Here is a 16,895-nt window from a genome sequence, read left to right on the forward strand (position 1 = left end):
ATTCGCTGACACCAATCGTTACACACACATAGCTTTTTGCATTTTGGCCAAAAAGTTCAGTTTTGGTCTCATCTGACCTTCTTCCACATGTTTGCTGTGTCCCCCACATGGCTTGTGGAAAACTGCAAATGGGACTTCTTATGCTTTTCTGTTAACAATGGCTTTCTTCTTGCCACTCTTCCATAAAGGCCAATTTTGTGCAGTGCATGACTAATAGTTGTCCTATGGACAGATTCCCCCACCTGAGCTGTAGATCTCTGCAGCTCGTCCAGAGTCACCATGGGCCTCTTGACTGCATTTCTGATCAGCGCTCTCCTTGTTCGGCCTGTGAGTTTAGGAGGACGGCCTTGTCTTGGTAGATGTACAGTTGTGCCATACTCCTTCCATTTCTGAATGATCGTTTGAACAGTGCTCCGTGGGATGTTTAAGGCTTTGGAAATCTTTTTGTAGCCTAAGCCTGCTTTAAATTTCTCAATAACTTTATCCCTGACCTGTCTGGTGTGTTATTTGGACTTCATGGTGTTGTTCAGAATCAGAATCAGAATCAGAATCAATTTATTTTCGCCAAGTAAGTTTGCACCTACAAGGAATTTGTCTTGGCAGTTGCTTAACAAACACAAACAAAAAACAATACAAGGACAGACAGTGTGAATATTACAAGTTAAGGACATTATAAGTATAGTGGCAGTAAGCAATGTGAGAATTGTTCATGTTTAGTTCTGTGCTGATTACTTTCAGTCCTAGCAGCTCTAACGTGGTTCAGCATTAAGTATGGCTACCGCTTGAGGAAAAAAACTGTTCCTGTGTCTGGAGGTTTTGGTAGCGATTGACCGGAATCTTACTCCTGAAGGCATGCGCTGGAAGATGGAGTGAGCTGGGTGAGAGGGGTCAGAGGCAATTTTGGTCGCTCTCTTTCTGCACCTGCTAGTGTAAAGATCCTGCAGGGAAGGTAAGCTACAGCCAATTATCCTTTCCGCTGATCGGATGATGCGCTGCAGCCTCCCCTTTTCTAATGCTGAGCAGGAGCTGAACCATACAGTCATGGATGATGTTATGGTGGATTCGATGATTGCAGTGTAGAACTGCACCATTAGCTTTTGAGGTAGGCCAAACTTTTTCAGCTGCCGCAGATGGTACATTCTCTGTTGTGCTTTCTTGACAATAGTGGCAGTGTTGTTGTCCCATTTTAAGTCGTTTGAGATTGTGGACCCAAGAAACTTGAATGACTCTACTTGGGTTATTGTGGATCCATTTATGGTTAAGGGGAGGTGCTGGGGGGGAGATCTCCTAAAGTCTATTATCATCTCCATGGTTTTGAGAGCATTTAGTTCTAAGTTGTTGCTGCTGCACCAGGAGGAAAGCTGTCCCACCACATGCCTGTATACAGACTCATCCCCGTTTTGAATGAGACCAACAACTGTTGTGTCGTCTGCAAACTTCAGAACCTTAACAGATGGATCTGTGGAGATGCAGTCATTGGTGTAAAGTGAGTACAGCAGTGGGGAAAGCACACAGCCCTGGGGTGCACCAGTACTGACTGTCAGAGAGCTTGATGTGAGTTTACCAAGTCTAACACGCTGTCTTCTGTCGGTTAAGAAGTCGGTTATCCATTTGCAGAGGGATTCAGGTATGTGTAGCTGGGAGAGCTTGCTGTGCAGCAGTGATGGAATTATGGTATTAAATGCAGAGCTGAAATCTATAAATAAAATCCTGGTGTAGGTTCCTGGGTTATCTAAATGCTGTAGTACATAATGCATACACATGTTCACGGCATCGTCTGCGGATCTGTTAGGTCTGTAGGCAAATTGCAAAGAGTCCAGCAGGGGATCTGTGATGGATTTCAGATAAGTCATTATCAGTTTTTCAAATGCTTTCATGACCAGTGATGTTAGGGCAACAGGCCTGTAATCATTTAAACATGTAGGTTTTGTTTTTTTTTGAATTGGTACAATAGTTGCGCATTTAAAACAGGCAGGGACAATTGAGAGTTCTAGAGATGCTTTGAATATGTCTGTAAATACAGGCGCTAATTGGTCAGCACAGAGATTCAAGCATTTCGCAGACACAGCGTCTGGTCCCATTGCTTTCCTGGTGTTTTGTTTTTTAAAGAGTCTATTTACATCTGATTGGCATATTGTTAGAGCATGCACATCTGGGGACAGGTTAGCAGATTGTGTCTGGCCTCCTGTGTTGTGTAGTTGCTGAGGCACCGCAGGGGGTGGAGACATTGGCTGGCAGGAAAAGTGTTCAGTTTGCCTGTGGCAGAGATGCAAATTGACTTGTTGTGTTTGGCTTTTGTTAGTAGTGTCAAACCTGCAATAAAATGTATTCAGTTCATCTGCAAGCTGCAGGTTATGTAGTGAGGGGGGAGGAGATTTCTTCCTGTAGCTGGTAATTTCATGTAGAGATTTCCATATTGTGGATGAGTCTGCGTTAGAAAAATTTTCCTCAAGTTTTTGAGAATAATCTTTTTTTGCGGCGGTAATGGCTCTCTGCAGTTTGTATTTCGCAGCTTTGTAGAGGACTTTATCGCCTGTACGATATGCCCTTTCTTTATCGAGGCGCAGCTTCCTAAGATGTGATGTGAACCAGGGTTTATCGTTATTGTACCTGGTGCACTTTTTTGTGGGGATGCAGGACTCTTCACAAAAGGTAATATATGATGTCACAGCGTCAGTGTATTCATTTAGGTCACTGGAGGATTCTTTAAATAAATTCCAGTCAGTTAAATCAAAGCAGCTCTGCAGTTTTTCTACAGCTTCACTAGTCCATTTCTTAACTGTGGTCACTACAGGTTTGGCAGTTTTTAGTCTTTGGATGTATGTTGGGATAAGCTGTATAACAGCATGATCAGAGTTCCCCAAAGCTGCCCTGCTGACAGAGTGATACGAGTCCTTAGTCGTAGTGTAACAGTGATCAAGTGTCTTACCTTCTCTAGTTGCGCTTGTGACATGTTGCCTGTATTTGGGGAGTTCTTTGGAAAGATTAGCACTGTTGAAATCCCCTAGTATGATAAAAAAAGAATCTGGGTACTCCCTTTCCACCTCAGTGATTTGATCTGCGAGATCTTGGAGCACAGGCTGCATACATGTTTGTGGAGGGATGTACACAGCAGCCAAAATAAATGAAGAAAACTCACGGGGTGAATAATAGGGTTTGCAGTTTATGAAGAGTGTTTCCAGCCCAGCCGAGCATGTCCTCTTAATAACTGTAACATCCGTGCACCACCTATCATTAATATAGAAACAGAGTCCTCCACCTTTGGTTTTGCCAGAAGTAAGTGGGTCCCGGTCAGATCTGTAGAGTGTAAATCCATTAATCGGCAGAGCATTGTCTGGAATAAGCTCAGATAGCCAAGTTTCTGTGAAGCAAATAGCCGCAGAGAGATAAAAGTCCTTCTTTGTTCTGATCAGTAGTTGAAGCTCATCTAGTTTGTTGCATATGGACCTGACATTAGAGAGTATGATTCCAGGTAGTGGAGAGCGCAGTCCTCTGCGTCGAAAGCGAGTCTGGATCCCGGAGCGTTTCCCTCTTCTTCTAAGCCTCACTGCCTGGTTGTTCCCAATATTCTCTTAGACAACCTCTGAGGTCGTCACAGAGCAACTGTATTTGTACTGACATTAGATTACACACAGGTGCACTCTATTTAGCCATTAGCACTCATCAGGCAATGTCTATGGGCAACTGACTTCACTCAGACCAAAGGGGGCTGAATAATTACGCACACACCACTTTGCAGTTATTGATTTGTAAAAAATGTTTAGAATGATGTATGATTTTCGTTCCACTTCTCACGTGTACACCACTTTGTATTGGTCTTTCATGCGGAATTCCAATAAAATTGATTCATGTTTGTGGCAGTAATGTAACAAAATGTGGAAAACTTCAAGGGGACCAAATACTTTTGCAAGCCACTGTAACTATAGAGGAGAGCGACGCGTGGGGAAGTCTCTGGAGTGCTATGTGAGTGGAACTGCCACATCTACCTACGGCGCTCAACTGCTCTGCAGCCGTTTCCAGATGCCCCGTAGTTTGTCCCTAAAAAGAATGGATAGAGAGCGAGGATAGATATATAGAGAGAGAGAAACAAAAACAAGAGGAGAGAGTCAGAGACAGAGTGTCCCCCTGGGGATGCAGGTCGAAGCACCCCTGCGTAAAGTCTGATAGTCCATTTGTCACCATGGCCACGCCAAAATGGTGACAGGTGAGTACATTGTAGGGTCACTTTTCCCTTTCAGGCACACTTTAAATATTATTATTGATGTATTGAGCGCTGTCATTGGGCTTGATTCACAAAGCGGTGCTAACCCAGTTAGAGACTTTAGGAGTGATAACCATTGCACCACGCTGGTGAAAAGCCAGTTTAGGCGTGATAAGTTTAGGTGTGATAAGTTTAGGTGTGATAAGTTTAGGCGTGATAAGTTTAGATAAGTGTAGATAGCGTGCAAAGTCCCGCACGCAAAGCAGCGCCATTAAACTCTATGCGAAGTGCACCAGACTTTGCTAGTGCAAAACTTTTGATCAGCTGTGCACTGCGGTGTTTGCGCAGTTGGTGCTTAAACTTATCATGCCTAAACTTATCACACCTAAACTTATCAATCACACAAAAGGACCGGCACCACTCCGTAGAATTATAGCTCTTTTTACAGCTTTATTGATGCCAACATGATAAGCAACAACAGACTGCTGTTTCGGCCTGCAGTGGCCTTTGTCAAGTTGCTAGACGATCATATAAACACATAGTGCCCAAGCATATACATATATAGTGCAAAACCCTGCCCCCAAACGGTCCAGTAACCAATCATGGGAAGTATGCACAGGAGGACCTGGTGGAGAACTTCACAAGTCCAAATGGACCAATGGCAAATACTATAGTTTGAATTCAAAACTCACCAGTCAGAAGTGAGGTTCCACCGCTGCCTTAAACGCCAGCAGACAAGTAGGCGCATCAAAATGCCGAAAAATCGCCGCCTCCATTCACGGAGGAAAGCGAAATGACGTCACAGTCATGTGACCCAGTCACATGACTGAATCAGCTGAGCGGCAAAGCCAATCACTTGCGCCCGAACGCTGCCTGGCAATACAGCAGCCCCTGCATCATCACGGCGGGCGGTGCTAAAGCAGCCAGATAGCCGCCCACATTGCCATAGCAACGGAGCGCGCCCACATAGACAAGTAGACCGCAGCACTCACCAAGCCGCTGCAGGGTTAAAGGGGAACTCATCACTCCTCCAAATACTTCCCACGAATGATCTAAAAAATAAAAATAAAATAAGAATTAAAACAGTAACAGAGCCACAATATCAAAACATCATAAACAGAGGTAAACAGTATCAAATACATATCAGTTAAATACAGAATCCCAAATCCAACTCCCGATTGAGTCCCGCCCTCCCCATAGCATCCAATCGCCTGATCCAACCCGCCTCTCTTCGTAATAACTCTTTGAGTCTATCTCCTCCCCGCCACTGTGTAGGCACCCCATCTATGGCCATTACCCTAAGCTGGGAAACAGTGTGTCCACAAGCCTTGAAATGTTCCGCTACTGCCTGTCCCGCCGTGCCTTTCCGGATTGTAGATTTGTGAGCAGAAATCCTCATCCTCAGGCACTGTGTAGTCATGCCAACATAAATAAAACTGCAAGGACACTTGAGCAAATAAACAACAAAGCTTGATTCACAAGTATAGTGCCCTCTGACATGATACACAGTGCCCAAGGTGGGATGAGTAAATGTATTACTACGTATCACACTATTGCACATATGGCAGGACAGGCAGGGGAACATGCCAGTTCTACCACAGTGAGCCCGAACAGAAGGTGCCATTTTAGGTCGCAACTTATCACGGAGCGTAGGTGCACGTCGAAATGACATCCTCGGGGGGTGATTAAATTCCGGCACTGTGGGGAAACCATCCCTCAATAAGTGCCAATGGCGTCGCACCGCTCTCGCGATCACGTCGCTACATGTATTAAATGTCGAGACAAAAGGGATACGCGGTACCCTCCTCTTGTCCCGAGCTCGACGAGATCTCCCATCATGAAGAATTCCAGATGGATACCCCCTTTCCTCGAACTTATCGCGTAATTCGTTAATTCGATCGGCACATCTGTCGGGATCACTGACAATCCTTTCCACTCTGGAAAACTGACTTCCAGGAATCCCATCCCTCACACCACCAGGATGAAAACTTCCATAGTGGAGGGTGGAATTCCTGTCCGTCGGCTTAGTGTATAGATCGGTAGAGAGTATCCCATCATTATTGCACACCATGACATCAAGAAAAGGCAATTGTTTGGTGTCCCAATTCGCAGTGAGCTTAATCACTGGGCACCGTTGGTGCAACTCCTCAATAAATGAATCAAGGGTGCAACGTGGCCCCCTCCACATGCAAAACACGTCATCAATATAACGCCACCAACAAAGTGCATGCTGACGAAAAGTGGGGTTCAAGTAAACAAACGACTCTTCATACAACCCCATGAACAGGTTTGCATAGGAGGGGGCCACGTTGGAACCCATCGCGGTCCCCCGTAACTGTCCGTAGTATCGCCCCTCAAATCGAAAATAGTTCTCCTTGAGTACAATTTCTAGCAACTTAATCAAAAACCTACGTTGGGGGGTAGTGCAATCAGAGCATGTCATCAGGTACCAGTCGACCGCCTCCACACCCCCATCATGTGGGATGGAGGTGTAGAGGCTCTCGACGTCCAGGGTAACCAGGGCCACATCCCCCTCTAAAGGTGGCAATTCTCTCAGTTTGCTCAGAAACATTCCTGTGTCCTGTAGGTAGGAATCAAGGGAGTGCACAAATGGTTGAAGTATTTTATCCAAGTATTGTGCTATTGGTACAAAGACCGAGCCCACCCCCGCCACAATAGGACGTCCAGGTGGACGATATAAGGTCTTATGTATCTTGGGAAGAATATACATATGTGGCGTGGTGGGATTGGTCTGTTGTAAAAATTTAAATAAAGATTCATCAATAACGTCCCTAGCCAGGGCATCACGCAATACCTTCAGGATCGCTCCCTGAATCACAGGCAACGGATCACCTGATAACTCAATATACACACATTGATCAGACAGTTGCCTATAAATTTCACCAATATAATCCTCCCTATTTAGTACAACGATGGCTCCCCCTTTGTCTGCAGGACATACAACAATATCGCTATTATTCTGTAAGGCTTTAAGGGCAACACTCTCAGACTGGGACAAATTATGGGAGACACGAAACAAGCCACTTTTGTAATCACGTTCAATTTTCGCTAGATCATCCATCACTTTAGAAGTGTAAGAGTCAATGATAGCATGACTAGGGGGCTACTGTACCATTACCGGTCGAGCACCATGGCTGATTTGGAGGTACCAGTTGAAGATACCTTTTATTACTCCGGGACCCAAGCCGCCTCCATCCTGGCTTCCGTTCACACTGATACTACCTTTCTCCTGAAACCAGATGTTAAACCTTTACAAAGCGAATATGAGGCCTTGAGAAAAACAAGGATCAATCTGGAGGTTCATGCTAAAACATTGGCGGAATACTGCAGGGCCCACAGGATACCACGGGCTGTTCGATCACACGCGGCACCTTTACTTTTCCCCAAGGATCCAGAGTTTTGCGAGGTGTGGGTCCGTATATGGAACAAGGCATCTTATGATGCGATGCTGCACACCATCGTCAGGATCCAAAAGGAGATTCCTGTGCTTGATGAAAAGATGACACCCATTCTCCAAAAGATTAAAGAACATATGCCGGGGGATGAGTATACTAAGTTCTGTGAATCCACTGATAAGAAAATGGCAGAATTCTTGAAAGTTCAAGAGGACACCAAGCGATCCAAGTTTAATCGTGACAAATTGGATTACGTGTCGGGTTACGTATATCCCTGGCAAAAACAGGTGACACCATCTCAGAATCGTCTAAAGTGATGGACGATCTAGCGAAAATTGAACGTGATTACAAGAGTGGCTTGTTTCGTGTCTCCCATAATTTGTCCCAGTCTGAGAGTGTTGCCCTTAAAGCCTTACAGAATAATAGCGATATTGTTGTATGTCCTGCAGACAAAGGGGGAGCCATCGTTGTACTAAATAGGGAGGATTATATTGGTGAAATTTATAGGCAACTGTCTGATCAATGTGTGTATATTGAGTTATCAGGTGATCCGTTGCCTGTGATTCAGGGAGCGATCCTGAAGGTATTGCGTGATGCCCTGGCTAGGGACGTTATTGATGAATCTTTATTTAAATTTTTACAACAGACCAATCCCACCACGCCACATATGTATATTCTTCCCAAGATACATAAGACCTTATATCGTCCACCTGGACGTCCTATTGTGGCGGGGGTGGGCTCGGTCTTTGTACCAATAGCACAATACTTGGATAAAATACTTCAACCATTTGTGCACTCCCTTGATTCCTACCTACAGGACACAGGAATGTTTCTGAGCAAACTGAGAGAATTGCCACCTTTAGAGGGGGATGTGGCCCTGGTTACCCTGGACGTCGAGAGCCTCTACACCTCCATCCCACATGATGGGGGTGTGGAGGCGGTCGACTGGTACCTGATGACATGCTCTGATTGCACTACCCCCCAACGTAGGTTTTTGATTAAGTTGCTAGAAATTGTACTCAAGGAGAACTATTTTCGATTTGAGGGGCGATACTACGGACAGTTACGGGGGACCGCGATGGGTTCCAACGTGGCCCCCTCCTATGCAAACCTGTTCATGGGGTTGTATGAAGAGTCGTTTGTTTACTTGAACCCCACTTTTCGTCAGCATGCACTTTGTTGGTGGCGTTATATTGATGACGTGTTTTGCATGTGGAGGGGGCCACGTTGCACCCTTGATTCATTTATTGAGGAGTTGCACCAACGGTGCCCAGTGATTAAGCTCACTGCGAATTGGGACACCAAACAATTGCCTTTTCTTGATGTCATGGTGTGCAATAATGATGGGATACTCTCTACCGATCTATACACTAAGCCGACGGACAGGAATTCCACCCTCCACTATGGAAGTTTTCATCCTGGTGGTGTGAGGGATGGGATTCCTGGAAGTCAGTTTTCCAGAGTGGAAAGGATTGTCAGTGATCCCGACAGATGTGCCGATCGAATTAACGAATTACGCGATAAGTTCGAGGAAAGGGGGTATCCATCTGGAATTCTTCATGATGGGAGATCTCGTCGAGCTCGGGACAAGAGGAGGGTACCGCGTATCCCTTTTGTCTCGACATTTAATACATGTAGCGACGTGATCGCGAGAGCGGTGCGACGCCATTGGCACTTATTGAGGGATGGTTTCCCCACAGTGCCGGAATTTAATCACCCCCCGAGGATGTCATTTCGACGTGCACCTACGCTCCGTGATAAGTTGCGACCTAAAATGGCACCTTCTGTTCGGGCTCACTGTGGTAGAACTGGCATGTTCCCCTGCCTGTCCTGCCATATGTGCAATAGTGTGATACGTAGTAATACATTTACTCATCCCACCTTGGGCACTGTGTATCATGTCAGAGGGCACTATACTTGTGAATCAAGCTTTGTTGTTTATTTGCTCAAGTGTCCTTGCAGTTTTATTTATGTTGGCATGACTACACAGTGCCTGAGGATGAGGATTTCTGCTCACAAATCTACAATCCGGAAAGGCACGGCGGGACAGGCAGTAGCGGAACATTTCAAGGCTTGTGGACACACTGTTTCCCAGCTTAGGGTAATGGCCATAGATGGGGTGCCTACACAGTGGCGGGGAGGAGATAGACTCAAAGAGTTATTACGAAGAGAGGCGGGTTGGATCAGGCGATTGGATGCTATGGGGAGGGCGGGACTCAATCGGGAGTTGGATTTGGGATTCTGTATTTAACTGATATGTATTTGATACTGTTTACCTCTGTTTATGATGTTTTGATATTGTGGCTCTGTTACTGTTTTAATTCTTATTTTATTTTTATTTTTTAGATCATTCGTGGGAAGTATTTGGAGGAGTGATGAGTTCCCCTTTAACCCTGCAGCGGCTTGGTGAGTGCTGCGGTCTACTTGTCTATGTGGGCGCGCTCCGTTGCTATGGCAATGTGGGCGGCTATCTGGCTGCTTTAGCACCGCCCGCCGTGATGATGCAGGGGCTGCTGTATTGCCAGGCAGCGTTCGGGCGCAAGTGATTGGCTTTGCCGCTCAGCTGATTCAGTCATGTGACTGGGTCACATGACTGTGACGTCATTTCGCTTTCCTCCGTGAATGGAGGCGGCGATTTTTCGGCATTTTGATGCGCCTACTTGTCTGCTGGCGTTTAAGGCAGCGGTGGAACCTCACTTCTGACTGGTGAGTTTTGAATTCAAACTATAGTATTTGCCATTGGTCCATTTGGACTTGTGAAGTTCTCCACCAGGTCCTCCTGTGCATACTTCCCATGATTGGTTACTGGACCGTTTGGGGGCAGGGTTTTGCACTATATATGTATATGCTTGGGCACTATGTGTTTATATGATCGTCTAGCAACTTGACAAAGGCCACTGCAGGCCGAAACAGCAGTCTGTTGTTGCTTATCATGTTGGCATCAATAAAGCTGTAAAAAGAGCTATAATTCTACGGAGTGGTGCCGGTCCTTTTGTGTGATTGCTGATTGTGGCCCCTTGGTGAGGACCTTGGCACGCCATCCTTTGTGTATTGAGCCTTGGTGGTGCTCCTGGACGCTTGGAGAATTACACACCTAAACTTATCACACCTAAACTTATCATGCCTAAAGTGAGTTTAGGCATGATAAAGGGCTTTTCACCAGCGTGCTAACTGTTAGCACCGCTTTTTTGAATCAGGCCCCTTGTCTATGGCACTGTATAACGTAAGAAACAAGCATGGCTACACACTGACACATAATGCTATCACAATGACTAATAGAATGGCCCACAATTTGTTCTGAGTTTCCTCCTAGGTGATATTTTCACACCTTGGGGTTGATGTACATAACAATGCGGTAATACTTTTGTGCACACATAGCGCACGGCAATATTACCTTTACTTCCCCATGCAGTACCACGAGTTACGATATTAATGTGACTCACAGTACTGGAGGGGCAGGACCATTGCTATGGTAACATGCTTTACTAACGCCCATATGCGATTATCCTTTCCTCCTGAGTTTTCTCCTTGGGGATATGTTGCACATACGTTGCCAGTAAAATACCCTTTAAAGAGAAACTCCAGTGAAAATAATGTAATTTAAAAAAGTGCTTCATTTTTAATAATTATGTATAAATGATTTAGTCAGTGTTTGCCCATTGTAAAATCTTTCCTCTCCCCGGTTTACATTCTGACATTTATCACATGGTGACATTTTTACTGCTGGCAGGTGATGTCAGTGGAAGGAGATGCTGCTTGCTTTTTTGGCAGCTGGAAACAACAAGGCTGCCACAATGTGATATCAAGACCTCAATGCTGTGAGGTGCTGACATCACACTGTGGGAGGGGTTTCACCACAAGATCAGCCATACAGAGCCCCCTGATGATCTGTTTGAGAAAAAGAATAGATTTCTCATGAGAAAGGGGGTATCAGCTACTGATTAAGATGAAGTTCAATTCTTGGTTACAATTTCTCTTTAAGCCACCAGCAACATTAAGCAGGAAAATACTCCAATTCATTTTGATAGTATCTTTTTGGCACTTTTTCAATTGCAAAGTGCTGAAAAGTTATTTTGTAGAGAAGATGAAAAATGATCTCCCAAGGAGAAAACTCAGGAGAAACAGTTAAAGTTAAAAAGCATATGGCCCCTTGGCCATAAAATGCCTTTTATACCCCCAGTAAACATTAACAATATAACAAGTTCTCACAATTATTTTGATGCAGTAGAATCCCTTTATAGTGAACTCCAAGGGACATGGCCAAGTAATTTACTATAGAAGTTTACGATATCACAATTGGTCATACATTGTATATTCATAGAGGGGCATAGTTGGGACATGGGGACTGAGTTTACTATAGCCAAATGCTTACTGTACCAGAGTTTACTATAAAGAGATTCTACTGTATAATTTTTTCACTTTTTTGTGGAACTTTTTAGCAAAATGTTAAAAAGCTATTTTAAAAAGAAATGAAATATTATCTCCAAGGAGGACAGGGAGTTTGAAAAGAAGAAATCAGCTAAATGTACATAGATGTTTTATTGCAAAAACTTGGATGTGAAGGTGAGAATTAAAATGGGGCAGTAACTAGAGTGGGAAGTGGGCTCTAGAAAACGTTTTTTTTAATGAGGACAGCGTTTTTGTGATAGGAAAATGCCAGTCTGAAGGAATGCCTTAAAAAGAGGTGTTGACCTGGCGATGAAAGGTTAGGAGACCCGAAGAATGGCGTGGTAGGCAGCCTGGATCCATGGCGCAGGTAGTGAGGTGAGATATGTAGATAAGGAAGTCTTTGTTTAGAGTGGACTCTAATGCTGGGCATACACGGCTCGTTTTTGAGCCATTTAGATGGCTCGATAGATAAATTCCGACATGTCCGATCTCCCGCCCGATCGTTTCACCGCTCGATTCCTGATAGCAGTGAATGGAAATAGATAAGAAAAACGAGCGGAAGATAAGAAATCGACTGCAGAATCGAGCGACGAAACGCTCGAACGGAAGAATCGAGCGGCACCACGTGGTACAGCACTCACGGTAACCGATGACAGCAGAGGATGGTGGTGTCAGCAGGACGGACTAGAATTTACAGAACACAGACAGCGGGACATTTACACTTGGGAGGAGGCCAGGCAGGCAGTGGAGGCAGTGATGCTTGGTATATTCAGCAGGTGAGTGATTACCCCTACCATCCACCGATCCTGGCAGCAGTAATAGAGAGAGCCTTGCACTGTAGGCTCTCCGTTTTTCACCACTGGTCCTCTTTAATTCCTTATAGTCAATTTCTGTATGTCATCAAGTGTATTCAGGGCCAGATTTGTATGCTTTACCGCCCAAGGCCACTGTCAGCAGCCGCCCCCTTCAGTATAGGTAGCCAGATGATGCCTCCAGTTTAGGTAGCCTGATAACCCCTTCCAGCTATTATAAGAAGCCAGATGACCCTAACCCCTTCAGTATAAATAGCCTGATTACCCCCTTTCCTCCAGTATAGGTAGCCAGGGGATCCTTCCCCTTCAATATAGCTTGATGCCTACCCGCCCTTGATCCTGTGGTGCCCTAGGCCATGGCCTATGTGGCCTTGCCTTAAATCCAGCCCTGAGTGTATTTGTAGGACATTATTATTTTATACACCCATGTGAAAGTACCAGTATAGTGTGAGAAGTGCCGTGGAACCTCCTGAGTGAAGGTTAAGGAAAGGTTATCCTGAGTTTGTCCACTTGGACATGGGTTTGGTCTTCTATGTCTTCATTGTTCAGCTCAAATTTCCCACCCTGTGCAATGCAAGACTAGTTTCTGGAAGGCTGCTCAGGCCTCACAGCTCACATAGAATTCTCCACTCTGCATGGAATGATTTGATACCTTTTGGTAAATCCAGCTCCAAAGAGTCAGACCAGCACATCCAGCAGTTAGGGTACGGACTGTTAGGCCTTGGGTCAGTAAGGCCTTGGATAAGATTCCCCCTAACATTGCTACAGCCGACTGACGACACCCTAGTTGCTACAGCTCTGGCACTTTGAGTCGGCCAGGAGAAAAGCGCAATATAAATGCTCTGTGTCTTGTCTTTTCTAATGAATATGACCATATGACCACACTTGAAGTAGTCCACTACAATCTACAAGAAAGCATGTGACGTATCTTTGGAAAGTGTATTGGTGCCTACTAACAGTACAATTTCCAGCGAAGAATCTCTCGAGCATTCAGATAACCACAATTGGAAATTAAATATATGACATAGATTGTAGTGGACTTCTGCAAGTGTGGTCACATTCAATCTGGTCAGCTGGTCCACAGTGTCTCTTTTGTTTTGTAATAAATTCAGGCTAGCCTATATTTATTGAAGTTATTTCTGCACATAGTTGTACATTGACACAATTGCACCATCACCAATTCACAAACAGTTCAGCGACCTTCGCTTCAGTCTGATATAACACAGGAGAAGGTTGTTAACTTTTATCAGCCGTGTTTTTAGTCAGAACTTGTTTTTAATAAATACAGTTGAGATTTCCAGAACTACTCATGTCCAAAGATATCCAGCCTGGGGAACCTTACACAATTAGGCCCATATTCTGTATTGTGAGTGCATACTGTACAATTCTAATAATAAATATGCCCTAGCTTTTGAGGAAGGCGAATATGGCGTAGTAGGTGGTTTTGGCACTCAGCGTCGATCGCCGGCGCCGTAGCTGGGTGCCGCAATACCACTAATGCTATAGTAAGCAGGGTGCGTAAGGGTAGATTGGAGTTCTGGCAATTGCCACCGCCAGACCCCCAATTACACCTCCCTCTAAGTTGCTATGACTCAGAGGTGAAATAATATTTAACGCCGCCGGTAATTGGAGCGGCAGCAGGGTAAGCCGTCATTCGGCCCACCTTTCGCCCAACTCATCTGCAGTGGAATGATATGTGGAATGATACGACTGCGGTGGAATGATACGTCTGCGGTGGAATGATACCAGAATATGGGTGTCTATTATTGTCCAGCTATCTCAAATTCAATCATTTAAAGGGTACAAAAAGAAACACTGTGGTCTGCAGTTTAACTTACCTGGAGCTTCTTCTAGCCCCCTGTAATTGTCCTGGTCCCTCGTCATCCATCCGCACTGCACCAATCAGCCACTGTCCCCTTCCGAAATCTGGCCAACTGTGCATGTGCGCTTCCAGGCCACACACACCTAAATCACGCTCCTGTAGCCCGAAGCGTTCTGTGCATGCAATTTTTGCAAACTGCACAAGCACAGAACGATCCCAGGCATGAGTGCATGATGGAGGCCCGCTTAGGTCGGAACCACGCCTGCAGGTCTTGGATGGGCACAACGGCTGAAGGGAGAAAAGCAGAAAGACAACAAGGGACCATGAAGACTACAGAGGGCTGGAAGAAGCCCCAGGTAATTTTAACTGAAGACCTTAGTGCTTTAGCTTCCCTTTAAAGACAAGATTTTTTTCAGAAATGACAAACTACTGACTCTTGTTTACACAGTTTTGAGGACATAATGATGCAATGTGTGTCTTTCACACAACGTTCCCATCTTCACACCGACACTTATGTAAGGATCCTTTCTGTCTCAACATCCAATCCAGGAGCTGGATTTCACAACACTGACCACATCTTCTTTCTCTGTGTCGTACTTGTAGGCATTGGGCCCTGAAAACAAGTAGAGGTATCCTAAAAAAAAGGAAAGGAAAATGTTATATTTAAAGCAGACCTGAACTCAGAACTTCCTCTGTGCTCTAAAACAGTGTTACCCAACCCTGTCCTCAGAGCCCTCCAACAGTGCATGTTTTGTATAAATCCACAGAGGTAGATAATCAGCTCTGCTGAAACACTAATTACTTCACCCGTGAATGTGTGAGGTTTTCTACAAAACATGTACTGTTGGTGGGCCTTGACAAGGCCGGTTCTAGACTTTTTGCTGCCTGAGGCAAACTTGTGAGGATGCGCCCCCCCCCCCCCCCCTGAATTGGAATGACCTTACAATTTACCCTGCTACATTTAATGTTCTCACATGACATGCTGCAGCTCAACAAAATAGCACACTGGCTGGTTGTGAGTCTGTGACAAACACACTGCTCACCCTCAGCCACTCCATTCCTCCTCAGGAGGGTACACACAGACACAGTACAAAAATGCTGCCCCTGAAATCTCTACCCTGATGCAAATGTTTCACCTTGCTTCATGAGAGTGCCGGCCCTGCGGACAGGGTTGGGGAGCTCTGCTGTAAAAGATTAGCAACAATATAATTAATGTATATAACATAACCTTTAGGCCTCTTTCACAGTGCGACGTTAAAGTCGCACGTTACAAAAAATTATAACGCACAGCAATACAAAGTCTGAGTGACATTGACAGTGCATACGTTGCGTGTAGCATGTAGCAATATTTAGAAAGTGCTGCATGCTGTGCGCTTAGCAATACATTTGCTGCGTTATGTGTGTTGCACATGCTCAGTAATGTTTTGTTTTTAAAAAAAATGTAACGCATGCGCAATTTTAATTCCATAAGCATGCGGCGAAAACGGCGCACCAAGAGATATATAACGCAGTGCAAAATAACGTCCAATGTCATAACCTACATGCGCTGCGTTAGGGGCACGTTGTGCGACTTTAACGTCGCATCAAACGCAACGTCCCACTGGGAAAGAGGCCTAAAAAAACCACATTTCTTTATTACAGCTGATACAAATCCTGCAATAAATCTGCAGTGTGTCTACTTCCTGCTTTCATGGAAGACAGCCAAAATCAAAATTCAACTATTGATTTTAAAGGTGAATATTTAAATTGCTGCTATTCTTACACTGTTAATGGCAGATGCTTTAAGCCTGCTACAGTCAGTCACTAGGTGACTGGGATTCTAATTCAGAAAAGGGGGCGGAGCCAAAGACAATCAGATATTTTTTGATTGATTTCAATGGGAAATTTAAACTGCTTCCATTCTCACATTATTGATGCCAAGGACCCCTAAAACTCACACACTTGGTCATTGAGTTATTGTGTGTCAAGGTTACAAAAAGCGGCCAGACCCAACAACAACCAAATACATGCCCGGGCAACACCTGGTCTTCAGCTTGTCATTTATAAACAATACATTCATTTTTTAATCTTAATGATCGTATTTTTTTTTTGTATTCATTCTTTTCTAGGTATTTCATTAATTATTACTTGTATTCTCTTACCATTTACTTCAACTGCTGCATCGACATTCCCCTCCACCCCTGAGAATTCATCATCAATGCTTTTTGGGTAATCTTTCTCCATGATTCGATTGGCTTCATCATAGCTGTGAAAAG

At 44.7% G+C, this 16,895-nt stretch overlaps 1 protein-coding gene across 1 annotated transcript in view; it reads right to left on the minus strand.

The window, feature by feature from the left end:
• Positions 1-15,089: 15,089 nt before the first annotated feature.
• Positions 15,090-16,895, minus strand: part of LOC137543872 (matrix metalloproteinase-20-like) — a 51,857-nt gene continuing 50,051 nt past the window's right edge. The window contains exons 9-10 of the mRNA XM_068264944.1: positions 16,782-16,885; positions 15,090-15,274 (exon numbers count right to left, since the gene is read on the minus strand). Of these exons, the coding sequence (XP_068121045.1) occupies positions 15,174-15,274; positions 16,782-16,885 (205 nt within the window). The 3' untranslated portion in view covers positions 15,090-15,173. The remainder of the gene's footprint in view (positions 15,275-16,781; positions 16,886-16,895) is intronic.

The sequence above is a fragment of the Hyperolius riggenbachi genome, chromosome 2, assembly GCF_040937935.1.
Source record: "Hyperolius riggenbachi isolate aHypRig1 chromosome 2, aHypRig1.pri, whole genome shotgun sequence".
NCBI lineage: Eukaryota > Metazoa > Chordata > Amphibia > Anura > Hyperoliidae > Hyperolius > Hyperolius riggenbachi.